The 12941-nt window shown below is 36.4% G+C and overlaps 1 protein-coding gene across 3 annotated transcripts in view; it reads right to left on the bottom strand.

Moving 5' to 3' along the window:
* LOC106524499 (RNA-binding Raly-like protein) overlaps positions 1–12941 on the bottom strand; it is a 46084-nt gene that overhangs the window by 17998 nt on the left and 15145 nt on the right. For 2 of the 3 annotated variants that reach the window (XM_014018321.1, XM_014018319.1), the window contains exon 2: positions 8764–9043. In XM_014018321.1, the coding sequence (XP_013873775.1) occupies positions 8764–9019 (256 nt within the window). In that variant the 5' untranslated portion in view covers positions 9020–9043. The remainder of the gene's footprint in view (positions 1–8763; positions 9044–12941) is intronic. The other variant, XM_014018322.1, reaches the window with a different exon arrangement.

Here is a 12941-nt window from a genome sequence, read left to right as displayed (position 1 = left end):
GAGATTAGATTACACACAGGTGGACCCTTTTGAGTCATTAGCAGTCATCAGGCAACTTCTGAATGCAATTGGTTGCACTCAGGGAAAAGGGGGCTGAAAACTTTTGCACGTCGCACTTTTCAGTTCAAAGGGTATGAATACTTTTGCAAACCACTGTATACGTATATAGTGTATATAGACTTGATTCATAAATGATGAAATATCCTCAGAGGGTTCCAATGTTTTTACATGCGGATGTATAAAAATATACATGTTGCACAAAAACACATTCATAATAATCAAACACTGATTATGCCAATGTTAAATGGCTTTGTATTTGCATTACATGCAGCTCTGGTCATAAATGTAGATTTCTGCATGATGAAATCAAGTGTTATTTACAAGCCTTTAATGTATTTTCCTCTACTTTTTCCGTTTGTTTGTGCACACAAGGAAAATAAAAATTACAGCTATGGGACTTTTAAATAGATGATTGATTTGATAATTAAAAAAAACACGTATCTATAAGCTTTCAAATATTTCTCCACATCCTCCCCCTCTTGCCCCTGCCTCTCCGTCATCTGTCGGCTTTCTTTTCTCATTTATTTTAAAGTGGATGGATGGGGGAGACGCATTAAATAAAGCAGAGACAGATCACCGGCTCGCCAGAAGAAGACTTGCAATTGTAATATCTAATTACGGTGGCGCGGGCCGTGCAGCTGCCTGACGTCTTAATCGTCCACCAGCTGCTGTTTTCCCTTTTTTTCTCTCTAATTGAAACAAGACAAAAACCTGAAAGCTAATAAATGTCGAGCAGAAACACAATTATTCATCACATCACGGTCAGCTGAATGAATCAAATTCAGACTTTGTCTTTTGTCTGTCTTTGAGCTCTTTACAGAAATGTTAAAGTCTATCTGAAAGTAACATCAGGAGAGAAAAAACTTTAAAATAAATAATGAACTGAGGAAATCTGCTCAGGGTTAATTATAAAATACTGTATATTATATCTAATTAATCTTACTGTAAGCACTGGCAGTAGATTAGCCATCAATACGTATTGTTTAAAACTTTAAGAGTAATGCTAATTTACTTCTCATGTAAGTATTCATACATTAATAAAAAGTAAGTTATTACATATTGAATGTAAGCTGCACAGGTGGTCTCAGCTGCAGAGGGTCTGAATAAATCCTGCATGAAGATCATTTGGGCTCATTGCTTCGCTCTCAGCACCATCTAGTGTTCATTCAGTCAGAAACTCTATGAAAGTTAGTAGCTGCAGCTGGAAGGTAAGCTAGAAACTGGAATCAAGTAGTTTTAATGTTTACATTGTTATTTTGTATTTTTAATTTCATGTTTTTTTCCAGCATCACATGAATCCCCCTCACTGAGGTCACCACAGTGAGTCACACTGGCTTCTAACTTTATTGTTCTCTTGTGAAAAGAATTTGACCTTTTTTGCAGAGTTGCAAAGTAACTAAGTACAAATACTTTTTTATTGTAAAGTAGAATATTTGGGTATCTGTACTTTACTTGAGTAATTATTTTTCAGCCAACTTTTTACTTCTACTTCTTACATTTTCACACAATTATCTGTACTTACTCCTTACATTTAAAAAAAGGCAAGAAGTAGAAAGTCATTACTTTTATTTCATTTTGCTTGTTTTTATTCCAGATTGTTATTGTAAAAATTAAATACTATATAAATTGTGCCTCCTAGATTGCGTGAATTTAATTGTGGTTGAATGAGAAGTATAAATATATAAAATTCTGATACCGTATTAGTTTATACACAAACAAATCATGTCACACTCCAGCAGGACATAATCATTAAAATAAAAGGACTGTATTTAAGAAGTATTTGTATTTCATAAATTATATTATTGACTTTAGCCGCAGCCGTCAGATAGATTTTCATTTTGGGGAAAAGGTTTGGTCACCCTTCATATATGTATATAAGTTCAAGTTCAAGTGTACTTTATTGTCAAAATCTATGTAATAGGGTTAGCACAGAAGTTGATGGGAAGGTGATGGGACTCCATGACAGTGGTCTGTGTGATTCCTGTGGCATTGAATTAGACACCTCTTTGCACTACTTAGGCCACTGCCTGGCTCTGAGTGGTCAAAGGAAAATAATTTTTGGGGACCCCTTTATGGATCCTGAGAAGCTCAGAACACTGAGTGTTTCTAACTTTGTGTCCTTCATCCGAGGGACGAGAAGATCTGAATGAAGACCAGTGTCTTTTTGGGGAGAGCAATGGGCCCACTTAGGAGGCCTCCGCTCATATGGATTTTATATCCATCCCCACTCACCATAACCATAACACAGAAGTTGAAATTGCATTTCACCAGTCTCCAATGTGCAGTTAAACCTATAAACATATAGATAAAACATTGACAGTACCACCCCCCCCCCACACACACACACACACACACACATACATGTGCAGTAAAAAACGAACATACTGATACATGAGTTTACGTTCTCTCTCTGACATGGTCACTCACAACACACACATTCACACACTGATACAACACACACAATGTAATACCCTGTGCAATGGTAAATGGACTGTACTTATACAGCGCCTTTCTATCCATCCGGGACACTCAAAGTGCTTCACACTGCAGACATTCACCCATGCACACACACATTCACACACTGATGATGGCAAACTACATTGTAGCCACAGCTGCCCTGGGGCGCACTGACAGATGTGAGGCTGCTATACACAGGTGCCACCGGTCCCTCTGACCATCATGAGTAGGCAAGGCGGGTAAGGTGTCTTGCCCAAGGACACACCGACTGAGTTGACTGGACGGGAATCGAACCGGATCGACTCCCCTAACCACTCTACCACAGCCGCCCCAATAAGAATACGGTTGATACTGATGGACACTAAATACACAACCATACACACACACACACACACACACACATATAGCAGAAGAAACTGAAACAGCTCTAGTGCATCCTAAATTTAACATAAACTAATTATTTTAATATGATACAGTCATTTCTGTATTTTTTGGAGAGGTCACCTCCTAATAAATGTCCTTACAGAAAATCTAACTGCTCATTTTAATTCAATACTTTTACTTTTAATACGTAAGTACAAAAAGTATCAGATACTTTAAGAGTTTTACTCAAGTAATATTCCTAAAGGAGATTTCAACTTTTACCAAAGTAATTTTTTGGTAAGATACTTGTACTTCTACTCAAGTATCACTTTGTGGTACTTTAAACAACACTGCTTTTTTGTCACAAACTACTCCTGAAACTTTTATCCACTCCATCCAGCCTGGACTCTCTTCTTCCCTTCCTCTTTACCAGACTCCTCATTTTCCTGGAAAGTCGACCCAAAGTACTTGAAGCTCTGCACATTTTTGACCTCTAACCGTTGAAGATGTTTATTTTAAACAATTTATTACAAAAGAAAAGTCGAGTAAAAACATATCAGGGATGAGTCGTTTTGGAGAGGCAGTGCAGATGTTTGTTTTTTTTTTTTACTTTGGAACTTAATTTTAAAGAATAGACTTGTTTATGATGGATTTTTTTTCAAAGCTGACAAATGAGGATTTTTTTGTAAAAATTACTATTTCTTATTATATTATATCAAATCAATTTTATTGATAATAGAAACTGCTTAAATCATCCGTGAAAAAATGTAGTAATAGATGATATTTCACAAATTACCACAAAATAGGAGTAAATGTGTGAAAAAATAAAATATTGAACATTTTGAACATGTTTACAATATCATTTTGAACATTTTTTCGACTTTCATTTTTTATTCTTTTTCTTTTACCATGTCTTGGTGGTTTTGTTTTTCCCATCCCCACTTACCTCCTCTAAAAGCCAAAACAATTCTTCTATTCTTTCATGTTTATTTATTTTTTGTTTAATACTTGTATCCATCCATATTTCCAAACCCTTGGGTTCACTAAAAATGAAATGCAGTAGGTATTTTAACCACAGAGAGGCACTCAAACATTACCAGAGCCCCATCGCCCACAGTCTCTGTGACCCAAAACAGATATGATCACGACGCTCAATTATAAAAAATGAGAGCTGATACATCGATATGTCTCTGCCCAGATTGTAGCAGCGGAGGCAGAAATTAGGAGAATGCTGAGCTGTTGGAATGAAAACGAACCCTCCTCTGTGCTCTTCATCACCAGCAGGCATCTTCATCATGAGTTAAGCAGCTGCAGCCTGATGACAGCCACCATCAGTTGGACCCGATGTTACTTCTTCATGTGCTTCATCTACTTAAAATCATCGCGTGGGAAAAAGCCGGTCATGTCCAAAGACATTAAAGTGAGTAAAGGCAGTTCACTGAGCTCCCACCGCTTATTAAATCCGCTCGAGCGTGTGGAGTTGGGGTAAGTTTAACGGGCCAAGTTTGTTCAGGACGTCAAAGGTTGAAGTCTGACCTTCGTGTCATCGCACAACCCGTCCGCCGTTGTCACTTCTCGCTGAGAGTAATTTAAAAGTCCTGAGGAAAATATCACCAAATCTTATCTGGTGCAGGTTGCACACACTGCTGGAGCCTAATCAAATATCAAGTTCATGTTTAAAAGATAAGGTGTTGAGGGCACAATTTCACAGAGGCAGCAGAATAAAGGCACAGGAGATGATTTCCAGAGCGGAGGGACACGTTACTGTGAGCACGTGTGCTCCGGCACTTCTGGTGCATTGGTAATATACAGGATTTATTGCATGTGTGTGCGCACGTGTGTTCGTAAATGTGTGTTTACAAGGATGCAGTAGAGCTGCAGCGTGCCACTCTGGGAAATATGATTTCTGGTTATAAGAGGACACGTCTCACCCAACAGGATCCTCTGACTGGACACTTTGACTTCACTTTTGTGCGAGCAGAGGCAGCCGTGTGACTGTTGCTGTTTCTCTGGAAACACATGATTTGTCAGCATGCATAACAATGAGGAGAGCCTCTTTAAGTGGATGCAAATTGAACATGTGAATTTTTGCTGACACTGGCGGGGCTATTTACGAGACACACAGAAACACAGCTTTTTGTTTGTTTGTATCTGAGAATCATTAGTCTTATTGCTAATTAAGCATGCCAAAAGAAAAAGGGGAAAAAGCTGTTTCTAGCTGCGATCCTGTTGACTCTTCACTTTTTGGACACTAACCCTCAGCTGAAACATTTGTAATAAAATGAAGCAAAGTATTGTCTACAACAAATATATTTTTACCATAGATAGAGGTATAAAGAACAGCAGGAGTGAGTCTTGACTACATGATTGTGTGATCTACTGTAGAAGCAGCAGTGCTAATCAGAACGTGGCTAACACACATGCTAAGCAAGTGTGTGAATTTAGCATTAGCCTACTGTACCATAGCAAAATAGCAAACAACAGACTAATAATAATAATAATAATAATAATAATAATAATAATAATAATAATAATAATAATAATAATAATAAAGTATTAGCCATGTACAGTGCTTTCAAGCATTAACCATTCACACATTCACACACTGATGGTGGTGAGCTACATTGAAGCCACAGCTGCCCTGGAGCACACAGACATTTGACAACAATATGGGCTGATTATTTAAAAACTGTAGTAAAAAAAACTGTTAATGACAATATTAACAAAAATATTATTAATATATCAGAATGTATCTAATGTAAATCTAAAACCTGTGTGTTACGGATGCATCAACAGAAGAGAAACAGGAAAAAGTGTCACATTTCACAAATAAGCAGATTTTATTTCATTTACCTCAGTGTGGATATGATCTGATCAGAACTTAAGCTAATAATGTAACAGTTTAAAATTAAAATAAGCTCATAAAGCTGATGTAATCACTGTTATTACTGAATTAGGTAGCAGATATTAGCTTTTATATATTGCTATACAGAGTGTAGCATGCAGGTGAATCATGCTACAATTTAGCACAAATAATTAAATATTATAAGCTGGTTTTGCTTCAGATTTATGTAATATTTGCATAGTGTAAAATAATATATTTGACTTTTTTTAGAATTCTGTCAACTGGTAAATATTTTTATTGTTATTTATGATAGGTAAGAAATAGTAAAAAATCTATATTATTAGCTGAACTCATCATTATTCATAATAAAGTCATAATAATGTTATTGAGTGACTTCAACTCAGGTTTAAATCATCGTTACTTCCTTATTATTTATTCATTTATTTCTTTATATAATCTGTTTTACATGATCGTTGAATGAAATTAACATAATGAACAATTACATTAATTTATTTAAAAATATTACAAAAACATTGTGACACAGATCCAGTTGGGCTTGCTGTTAATTAAATAGTTGTTTTGTCGGCTGTGAGTCATCGCCCTGTTTGGTTGTAATTTTCATGTCACAGATGGATGGGGTAGGTGGGCTCAGGTGTTATTTAACTCTATGATCCATACACTATAAACATAGGACTAAACTAGCTATCATTTAACTTAACTTTTCATAACGTTTTTCCAATGTTTATACTAAACTAGGCCAGAAACAAGGTTCTAGTTTATTTTGAAAATTTGCTGCTTCTGAAAGTCGCAAAATAAGAAAACCTCTTTTAAGAGATTCAAAATAAACATGAATTTAAGCGAATAATGGCATGATTATTTATGTGAAGCACAGAAATTACAGTCATCCAGGATCTATTGATGTAAAACTCTGAAGTTTAATTAACACAGTGTTAAAACAGGCAGCTTCAGTTTGCTCTGTGCTGTGAAAAAAAAAGACTTCCTGTAGCTACAGCAGTTTGCCCGCATTAACCCCGCAGCTGACGTTTATAAAAGAAATAAAAACCCAGACACAACATTTCATTAGTGGCTTTAGGAGCAGCAGCAGCAGACATTTTTTAAACTCCCTTTTTCTGAACGTACTAGCTGCTCTTATTATTTATGCTAAGTGAATCACTTCCTGGCTGCAGCTTCAGACTGTTGAAAAGAACATTGTACAATATTAAAGGGAATGTTTTATTTTCATAGTTATGTATGTATTATAATGCTGCAATTATCTAAATAAATACTTCATTAAAATTGCCAATTAGCGGGTGCAAATAAAAACACTTTTTGCAACAACAATTATAAACAACTCTTTCACAAATACGGCGTATGAAAGAAAGCCTCATTGGTTAATATTAAACCTCTTAAACAATTTTAAAACAGGAACTTGTTTGACTAGCCTTTAGCTTAGCCCAGATGAAGACTTCTGCTTCCTGAATTTCACTTCATTTTCCAGTCATGAAATTTTCCAGGTAAACACTCACACTTTCTGAGGCACGTAATTATTTATAATCTTTAAACACAACTGCTCTTTGCAGTTCTACCTCGGCCGTGTGTAATTTCATGGACATAAACGCATGAAACTGGGCAAATTCAAAGTGGAACCACAGACGTGACCCCGCAGAGCTCTCATTCATTTTTAAAGATGGAGCCGGGATTGGAGAGAATTTTTTTTATTTTCCATGAGGAAGGCTCTGAACAAATCAATAAGCAATAAGAGGAAGATTTACTGGGATCTATCAAATTTATAACAAACTTCTAAATCCCCCTCCGGTTTATATACGGCTCTGAGTTTTACCTCCGTTGTTGACCGGCTGTCGCCTCTCCATCCGTCTCCTCATCTCCTGAGTTTTGTGACCCGTTTAATCCTTTCTTTATTTGACTTTCACAACAAATGAAGCTGCATTGATTAAATCATTTCCGGTGATAACCAGACCAAGTTTAAGACTGCAGACAGATGTGTCGCAGAAAGAAGACGATATAAAGAGAAACTGAGTCTTTGTAAAGCTTTCAGGTTCCAGAAGAATCAAACATCAAAGGTGAAGGTCTGACTGAATCTGGATGAAATCTCCCATTTTTAAAGCTGTTTTATTGAGATTTCTGAAATTATATTGCGTTTTAGGTACTGGTCTCAGTTAATGATGCTTATCTTCAGGGGCGGAGATAATTTTTTGCGAGGGATGGCACAGGGGTGGCCAAGGTGGTTTTTAGGGGGGCACATACAAATAAAGAAAAGTCCTCTGGATCTGAAAATTCAAAATGTTTGCTAGAGATAATACTAAATGGCTTCAATTCAGCAGTTTTAAAAAAACACTGAGCTGAAATTTTGTTATCATAGATTGATCCAAAAACCATGTCAAATGCTAATCACAACCTATTATTCTGCCATTTTTTACATACAAAGCTGAAGATTAGAGTAGAAGTAGCCGAAAACATTTTTTTACCAAATTCTAAATGCTAATCAAAACAAATCACAGCTAACTTTAAAAGGATATAAGTCAGTTACTCAAGTTTTCTTATATTAGCCTGTAAATTCATTAAATAAACTGAACAATTAGAAAGAAGGAAAAATGTTCTGTGTTTTTTTTCCAATCTCTTTGTTTGGTTCAAGTACCACAGAAAGAAAAAAAAATCAGATGTGATCAAAATTTTTGTTTTTGCTTTTAGTACCTCTGTGTTGATGTGCAACTACTGCCTTAATTCGTCATTTTAGCAACTAATTTGTGAGATACTGGAGGATGCATGAGTGATACAAATTGATAACAAGATGGAAATAAACACAAAAAAACAGAACAAAAAATACACTTGACAAATAAAAGACTTGATGGAGATGGTTAAAACAGTACATTTAAACATAATTAAAGCTTTAAACCAACATTTTATTACTTTAATTTTAATCTACCAAGTTCTGGTTATTTTAGTTTAAAAAACAAGTTTCAAACATCAAAGTCACCCTCAACAGTGTTGCAGAAAAAGCCGTCTCTCCGGTTTCTTACCCAGAGACTGTCCAGCGATGACTCTGGAGTTCTCCCCGGACACGGCGGCCCGAGCGTTCCTCTCGCTGGCGTACTGGACGAAGGCGTAGCCTTTGTGCACCGAGCAGCCCACGATCTTCCCGTATTTGGCAAAGATGGCCTCGATGTCGGTCTTGGTGACCACAGCTGTGTTAAGGTTCCCGATGAAGACCCTGGAGTTGAGGGAGCGCGGGTCATTCTTGTTGGTCACGTTGCTGGTCAGGGTCTTCCCAGTCATTCTATAGTCCTGGAGCAGTGCCTGCTGGGAAACACAGGTGAACATGATGTTTAGAAAAACCACAGAACTCTATCGTTTCCTAACATAAGATGATCTTAGTCTGAAAATTTTGTCTAATTATCAATTTATCTAGGTGCGATTTCAATGATCAGCTAATAATGATGTCCTTGGTGCCAAAACTTTAACACTGTGAGGAAAAATCAAAGTCATCAAAAATGTGGGAATTTCCTAAAGTTTAACTAAAACCTGGTCTTGCTGTCTTTGTAACGAAAACCTTTTATTTTATAGATTAATCAGTGGGGTACGTTCATAAAAACATTTAAAAAACTGTTGTTACAAAACAGAAGAAAATGGAGGAAAACTAAACCTGTTCAAACTGGGATGTTTTTCTTAAAAAGGGACTCAAATAAAGAAACTTTTACAAAAAAATTAAGAAATAACCAAGTTTGTGTTAGTGTCGAATAAATAAACCAATTTATGAACACTAAAAGCAACTAAGTGCATGGAAAAAACATCACTTATGAAGTGGCCCCATTTGTTTAATTAACAATTTAAATGATTTAAAAACATCCCGGTTTTCTGACACAATTAGCCGAGCACCTTTTAAATGCGTGGCTCATTATGCTGGATGCATATTTTCATTTATTAATTTTTTTTGGATCTGTTTGTTTGTGTCACGGCTGCCACAGATTGTTGTCGGCAGGAGGTGAGAGGCCCTCTGACACGAAGGCAAACTGTGAACCTGAGAAATCTCACAGAATAAATCAGCTCTCATGTTTGGAAATAGCACGTCACGCCTTCATCACAGGAAGCCTCGCACTTTTTCTGTCAATTTAATCGACGATTCAATGAGAGTTTCTGAGAGTTTTGTTGAAATTCATTCAGAGCTTCACATGAAGGCAGTGATTTTCTATATATATGAAAGGAGAAAATAACAAATTAAAGGATTTGATGCGACATAATGATGCTATTTCATGACACCAGCCTGCAGGGAATGACATGTGATCAGACTCCGCATTTAATGCTTCTTCTAAGTCGCCGGGTACATTTTGAAAGAAATGTCATGGCTCGAGTGAAAATACACCCTTTAATGAGATTACCTGCACGTTTTAGGATACTTTTTCCTCCTGCGACGAGCTTCTCTAGTTTGTGTTCTTACTGTGATGCGTCTGCCTACAGCTTCATCATCAGCGAGGAACAGTTTGCTGTTGCGTGAGGTCTCGCGTTCAGTTGGTCAGCGATCGTAAAAACGACTCTAACCTGGTTTTTCCTGTCTCGACATGTCATGTTATGCGACACTAAAGATGATTTAGAAGACACCTGGATACAATATTTCACACCAGTCCCAAAGCAATCTGTTTCTAAACATCAGCTGTCTCTTATGAGTTTTTCTTTTTTTCTTTTTTTTCTCTGAAGACTGCCTCCTGAGACGATCATCGGACGTCAGGTTGTTGTAGAAATTCATTTTTTTTCTAATTGTTTGCGATGAAGACGTCACCCGCAGCAGGCCTCATTCTATAACTGATGCCTGGGGGTGTCTCAGGTATATTTTGTGTCGTTCACATGTTGTTTAATGCTTCAAATAAGCTAATCTACTACAGGAAGAGTTGCTTTTTTCACTCCACGCGTTTCTGAGAGGTGTAATGTAATCTAACACATAAAAAAACATTTCTGCAAATATTTGATTTTTTTTCAAACAAGGACTTTATGAAAAATGTGATAAAAACACACAAATGATTGCGAATAATCTAAATCCTAAGGTGCGATGATAAATTTTCATAGTTGCTGCATTTTTATCACCTGCTGCTGTAAAGAGAAATGTTTTTGCTCATTTGTATTTTCGGTGGACGATATGCATTATTTAAAGGCCTTTATTTCAGTTCAGTTTTAATTATTGTTTATCTGCAGCTGGTTAGAGGATGTTTTAATTGATGTAATTTTCTATAATGGTCCAGAAATGTCGGCTCAGTAATGCGTTTATATTCAGCGATTATGTTTTATATGAATGTTGGAATTCCTCTTAAAATCTGAAGCGTTCTGAGCAGAAACAATGTGAATTAAAAAAAATTATAGCCAAGTGTTCTAAAAATATGCCTCCACATTGTTTCAGAAGCTGAAGGAGCAAGCATACAGAATCAGATTTACCTTAAACACTCTCACACACATAAACACACACTCCTCTGGGGCTTCATGGCCCTACCTCCATCCTTTGCCTCCACCCACACGTAATCCACTCTAAATCCACCCCCACTATTGCTGCTCTTTTTAAAAAAATCTCCCCTTTCATGACCCAGAAGGAAGATAATTTTACTCCACTGCTTGTCTCATAACGCAGCGACGCTGTTATTAAGTTTTCAGGATTATTGCCTTAATAGCAGCGAAGCAAAGTGAGGAGCTACAAGTCAAAATGTCTAACAGTCCATCAAATCCCACCCTGCCCGCCGGTCGTTACGTGTTTTAACCTGAAGTGACTCAGACTATCAGATGTTAGACGGTTGATTAAGAAAAGGAAAGAACATTTGACATCTATAGGCATAACTGGGGAGAATGTAAGTTTTCTCATTTCAGAGTTGAAATGTAAAAAAAAAAGCCTTTTGTTCATTTAATCATTTTTTTAAACACTACAATGCACAGAGGGTTACTGTAACAGGTGGAAGACACTAAAAATAAACGCTAACAGCTTCCATGAGACTTTCACCTACGCAGAAACTTCCTAACCACTTCTGACCACTCAGAGCCAAGATCAGAGTTCTGGTTAGTGGTGTGCCGAACAACACTGAAATATTGATACCAATACCAGAAATGTTTGCTGTAATATCACTCCTAAAATCAAAACATCAATACTTTGATATTTCAGTCATTTCAGGTAGTCATGACATTTACAGGAACACAATGAAAAGTAATAAAACTAAATCATAAGTGTTTGAAGGGAACTAATTTTTCTTCCATCTATGCACAGCGGCACGCAGCTCAGTCAGTCTGTGTTACTTATGTGGTCATGTATTGTTTAAAAGACGATTGTCATATTTTGTTTGATTGTGTCCTCTTTGTTTTCTCTGTTGTGTTAGCTCAGCTGTAGTGTAAATGAGGACGTTACATCAATATTCTTCTGAGTTTAAAATTAATGAATTAAGAAATAAATTACTTTGATGTCTTGTATGTTTTTATAAAGTAGGGATTTGAAATTCACTACTTTTTTAGATTTACCATACTAGGTGTTTTTCAGTATCGGATTGAGTTTTACTTGGTATCAGAATTGGAGAGGATATCGGTCGTATTGAACATCACTAGGTCTGGTAGGATGAGTTTATAAATGACCGTCTCTGTCTTGTAGCTCCAAAGACGAACTCATCAATATAAACGAAGTCCCCTTCAGCTCCACATTTCTGTTTCTGAATGAAACATCTCTCTGATTATTTCCTCAGTTGTGATGAAGGTATGTGCAGACATTCATCGCTCAGGATAAATTCACCTATTAGATTTGTTTCTCTATATACATCTTTTTCTTTTAGCAGCACACAAAAAGAGATGAAGCCGATTACGTTTCTTTTTTCTGTTTGTTTGTTTTTTTTCTCTCTTCTGACAAGGACACCACAGCAGATGTGTAATTGCCATGTTTGGTTGTACAAATCTGCAAACATCTTTACAAATAAATCTATAAACTACTTTTGAACAGTAAACGAGCAGCAAAAGAATGGTTTTAACAATGAAACAATGTATAAACACATATTGGACATAGCTTTTATCATTTAAAATGATTTTCATCTTAGTTAGATGTATTTAATCTCACTTTTATTTTTTATAAGTAATAATTTTACAAGAATATTTCAGATTATTGAGGTTAAACTGGGAAAATACATACATGTTTAACCCTCCTGCTGGCCTTGGGTCAAAACAACCCATAAGGGCTGAACTGGTGTTT

The sequence above is a fragment of the Austrofundulus limnaeus genome, unplaced genomic scaffold (genome assembly GCF_001266775.1).
Source record: "Austrofundulus limnaeus strain Quisiro unplaced genomic scaffold, Austrofundulus_limnaeus-1.0 Scaffold190, whole genome shotgun sequence".
NCBI lineage: Eukaryota > Metazoa > Chordata > Actinopteri > Cyprinodontiformes > Rivulidae > Austrofundulus > Austrofundulus limnaeus.
The sequence above is the reverse complement of the archived record's forward strand: the minus strand, read 5'-3'. Positions and strand labels throughout refer to the sequence as shown.